The sequence below is a fragment of the Brassica napus genome, chromosome C7, assembly GCF_020379485.1.
Source record: "Brassica napus cultivar Da-Ae chromosome C7, Da-Ae, whole genome shotgun sequence".
Taxonomy (NCBI): domain Eukaryota; kingdom Viridiplantae; phylum Streptophyta; class Magnoliopsida; order Brassicales; family Brassicaceae; genus Brassica; species Brassica napus.
This window is the reverse complement of record NC_063450.1, coordinates 5,339,781-5,344,567: the sequence shown is the minus strand read 5'-3', so window position 1 is coordinate 5,344,567 and position 4,787 is coordinate 5,339,781. Positions and strand designations below refer to the sequence as shown.

Sequence of the window (4,787 nt, the reverse complement as noted above, 5' to 3'; positions counted from 1 at the left end):
TGATGGTAGAGCACGGATCTACGAAGACTCTTGTAGATAGTTGCTCTGTTGCTGCAAATCTTTCAAAATCCGGAGCTACGATCTTCAAGATGTGGAAAGAACTTCGTGGAGGATGCTGTTTGTAGTAAAGAAGTAGGGCTTCCAAACGTTGTAAGACAAGAACTCAGTGGAAACTTTCCTATCTTGACAAGCAAGTGACTAGTCACTATCACTTTATTATCCGCTGGGGAAAGTCGTTGCACACCTCGCTAGACGTGCCTGGGAGAGTTTCCGTCGATCTCTCCTTTATGTTCTCTTTTTTGGTAGAGTTGTGACCAAAAAAAAAGTTCGTGGACCAAAAAGTTCGTTCTTCGTTGAAGAAACCTCCCCTCGAAACTAGAGCTGTCAAATGGTCTGTCCAGGGCCCAATTGGGCTTGACCAGTTGGACCATTTCAGTTTTGGGCAGTAATGGGTGGTCCATATTGGACAATGGTCCAAACAAATGTTCAAGACCAATAGAGACCATGTCCAAATGGGCATGCCCATGGACACCCAATAATATTTATAATTATTTTTCAATTATTAGTTTAGATTTTATTTCTAAAATTTTGAAATTATGTTTACTTTCCAAAATTATAAAAGTATGTTTTTTCTTGTCAAAACTATAAAACTATATTTTCCTGCCAAAATCCGAGAAGTTACGTTTTTCCGCCAAAACAGAAAAATTGTGTTTTCCCGTTAAACCGAAAAATTGCGTTTTCCCACCAAAATACGAGAAATTGTTTTTTCCCGTCAAAATCCGAGACATTGCGTTTTTCCGCCAAAATCCAAGAAGTTACGTTTTTCCGCCAAAACCGAGAAATTTTGTTTTCCCGCCAAACCCGAAAAATTGCGTTTTCCCGCCAAAACCGAAAAATTGTGTTTTTCCACCAAAACCAAGAAATTGTGTTTTCCCGCCAAAACCGAGAAATTGCGTTTTCCCGCCAAAACCAAGAAATTTCGTTTTCCCGCCAAAACCGAGAAATTGCGTTTTCCCGCCAAAACCGAAAAATTGCGTTTTCCCGCCAAAACCAAGAAATTGCGTTTTCCCGCCAAAATCCGAGAAGTTCCGTTTTTCCGCCAAAACCGAGAAATTGTGTTTCCTGCCAAAACCGAAAAAATGTGTTTTCCTGTTAAAACCGAAAAATTATGTTTCCCGCCAAAACCGAGAAATTGCATTTTCCTGCCAAATTTGTGAAATACATTTTTCCGTCAAAATTGTGAAATTATGTTTTCCGTCAAAATCGTTAATTTTTTATTTTAACGATAAAACCGTTTTTTGGGTTAAATTGTAAAACTATGCTTTCTTTTGTTAAACTCGTGAAAGTATGTTTTATGAAGCTCATGGACACTCATTGTCCATTTGGTCTTTGTCCAATTGGACCATGTACCAATTGATCTTTTGTCCAATTCGACCATTTATTAATTGGACACGTCCATAGTCCGCCCGAAATGAATTGGACTGGGCTAGCCCATGGTCAGCCCGCCCAGTTGACACCTCTACTCGAAACGAACGACAAGAGGATCCAAGGAGACAATATAATCAACTCAGGCCTCAAAAGTCATCTTCCTCTAATTCTTTTTCATATTTATTTGTTTCAGCTTTATATTTTTCTTCTTTATCTATAAATGGAACAAGACAAAGTGATTACTTTCTTACTTGCGTCTTTAATTATAAAGTTACAAAGTGGATGCTCCTTAACATATAATTAGAACTTGATCCACGCTCCAACACCAATATTTAATATAACTTGTGTTTAATGTAAATTTATATATACTTTTTATGTTTTGTAATTTACATATAGAATAAAATATATTATTTTATAATATAGATGTTTGATAATATTTTCTTATTTGTACATAATATTATATTAAAGAATTTATACTTTGATGCAATTTGATGTAGTTATACTGTTTATATATTAACATGTTGTTTTTTTGTTAATTTATTATAAAATGAAACAACATACTAATTTTTTTTACTTTTTTTTGCATTACCCATTATTAATATTATACGAATATTATTAAATTGACCATACTAAAAAAGTTATCTCCTTTAGTACATGCGATTTAGTTAATATTCGTACAGTATTAAAAATGGTCAATATATGAATATCGATTTGGTTTGATAAGCTTTGAAATTGTAATAAATTAATTTAAATTTATTTTAAATGCAGTGGTAAAATCTGTAAATAAAGAGAAATACAAAAGAAAGTACCTAATTTATTGTAAATATAATGGTTAAATGTGTAAATAAAAAAAATACTAAAAATACTGATATCCATGTTTTCAAACAATTCTCATTTATACTGATATTCATGTTTCCAAACAGTACCAAAATGCATTTCAATTTTAATAATATAGATTTAAATTGATTTTAAATGCATTGGCAGGATCTGTAAATAAAAAGACATACAAAAAGGAAGTATCTAATTTATTTTAAATGCAATGGCTAAATGTATAAATTAAAAAAAAAATGATATTTTTATTTCCAAACAATTTTCATTCATATTGGTATTCATGTTTTCACATACCAAAAGATACTTTAATTTCAATAATATAGACTAGATCTCGATCCGCGCAGCCGCACGGATTTTTGTTTTCATTTATTTTTATATAAATATTTTATTTTCAATTCTAAATTGATATATATTATAATATATATGTGTCTATCAATTTTTAAAACATAATAAGTTTACGGTATATTTTTTCATTGAATAAATTGTTTCAAACTTTCACATGTATTTTTATCTTCTTCTATATATATATTTTCGGATTATTATTTCATTATTAAAATCGTAACTATATATATAAAGATTAGTAAAATATTGTTTTATTGTCATATTCAAAGATATTGTAACATTTCACAAATTTAGAAAGTTTTTAAAAAATTAAACTTTTCGCTTCATAGACTTATATTATCGAGTAAATAATTAAACATTTACTTTTTGTTTAATTTTTAAAATAAACTATATAGTTTAAAATTTGTTTTCATCGGTTTAAGGTAGTAAAGATTAATCATTGTTAGATAATTTGATTTTTGTTATTTATAAAAAATCTTTATAATTTTAAAAGTTAACATCGACAAATATTATAATATTTAACATATGGAGGTATAGTATTACAACATTAAATTATATTTATTTAATTTATATTATCTATAAATCTAATGGATCATCTATTGTTTAAATCCAATTATTGATAGCCTTATAAAAATTTCTGGTATGCCCAAAATTTAAATGATAAAATTATAGATTAAATGTAACATGATTTTATAAGAATATAGGTCCATTGTGTCTATTTTTATCAATACCGTGACTTCTGTTTTAAATGCTTCATACTCTTCTTCACTTCTCCATAATACATAGAAACATGAGGAGAGAAAATAAGAAAAAATAATGACGAAACGTTTCAAATTAAAGATAACAAGAATCCTCTCCTTCAAGTCTTGCCGTTCAAAAGTTCCTTCCGATCTCCCTTTCGATCCTGTCCGTTCATTTCCCCGCCCATCTCCTCCACCGGCTAACCCCATAACCACCGTGCCACAGCGTCGTCGTTCTACTTTAAGACAACACGTGTTTACCACTTTTGGCTGCGGCTCAAGTCGGAGACGCTCTTCTGCACCGTTGGCTGTTTCCAGGAGGAACTCACCGTCTTTGTCGCCGCCGCAGACGCCGACGTTTCAGTGGGAACGCGAGGGAATATGGCACGTGGTTACTCAAGAAGATGGTGGAGAATACGAAACGCCTCGTCGGAAAATATACGACGGAGATGATCGCCGACGTTTAGTGAAGAAAGAGAGATACGCACGGCGGCGAGGGAGCACTTCCTCCGCCGAAGAATACGAAGAGGAGACGGAGAGAGAGACTCTCTTACCATCTTCCACAAACCTATCGCCGGAAAGTTCCTCTTCGGGATTGCCACGTGTTACCAGACGACGGAGAAACCATCCGAGGAAGAAAAACACGTCGTTGGTTGTTGAGGAGAAAAGCGAGTCGCCTTCTCCTCCACCATCTCCGGCAAGACTGTCGTCCTTCGTGCAGAGATTAATCCCGTGTACGGCGGCGTCGCCGGTTGTGATGGAAGGAGTGGCTGTGGTGAAGAGATCGGAGGATCCGTACGAAGACTTCAAGGGATCAATGATGGAGATGGTAGTAGAGAAGAACATGTTTGAAGTGGCTGAGCTTGAGCAACTTCTAAGCTGCTTCTTGACGCTAAACGCGAAACGCCACCACCGCGCGATTGTCAAAGCGTTTTCTGAGGTTTGGGTTGCTTTGTTCTCCGGTGGCAATAACAGCAGCCGAAGGTCCAGTGTTCGACTCTCTGATTATGATGAATGTTAGAAAAAAACATATAATGTTTATGTAATTTCTTAACTCAATTATCTTTCTAATTTTTAATTAAGTGGTCGATGTAAGGGGTAGATTAAGCGGCTGTGTAATGATTTAAAACTGTAATCATTATGTACCTTCTCCGAATTTGTTTTTTTTAGGACTTTTTCTTGGGTTCACCCCTAGGCTGAACCTAAAGGTTCACCAACCAATAGAAAATTGTCATTTTAGATCTAGTATTTTTTAATTAAGGAAACAAAATAACTTGCCAAATTATATTATGTTTTTAAAATAAAAAATAAAAAATTAAATAAATAAAAATAACAATAGTTCTAAAAAAAGATTATTTAAAAAAAATATTTATTTTTAAGATTTAGAGTTTAGTGTTTAAGATTTATAATTTAGAATTTATCCAAATGTTTAGTGTTTTTCCAAGG

The 4,787-nt window shown here is 33.1% G+C and overlaps 1 protein-coding gene across 1 annotated transcript; it reads left to right on the top strand.

Moving 5' to 3' along the window:
- Nucleotides 1-3,332: 3,332 nt before the first annotated feature.
- LOC106386056 (transcription repressor OFP7) lies at nt 3,333-4,529 on the top strand. Its single transcript, XM_013825948.3, has one exon. The coding sequence runs from the start codon at nt 3,418-3,420 to the stop codon at nt 4,360-4,362; it is 945 nt and encodes a 314-aa protein (XP_013681402.1). The 5' UTR covers nt 3,333-3,417; the 3' UTR covers nt 4,363-4,529.
- The last annotated feature ends 258 nt before the right edge of the window (nt 4,530-4,787 follow it).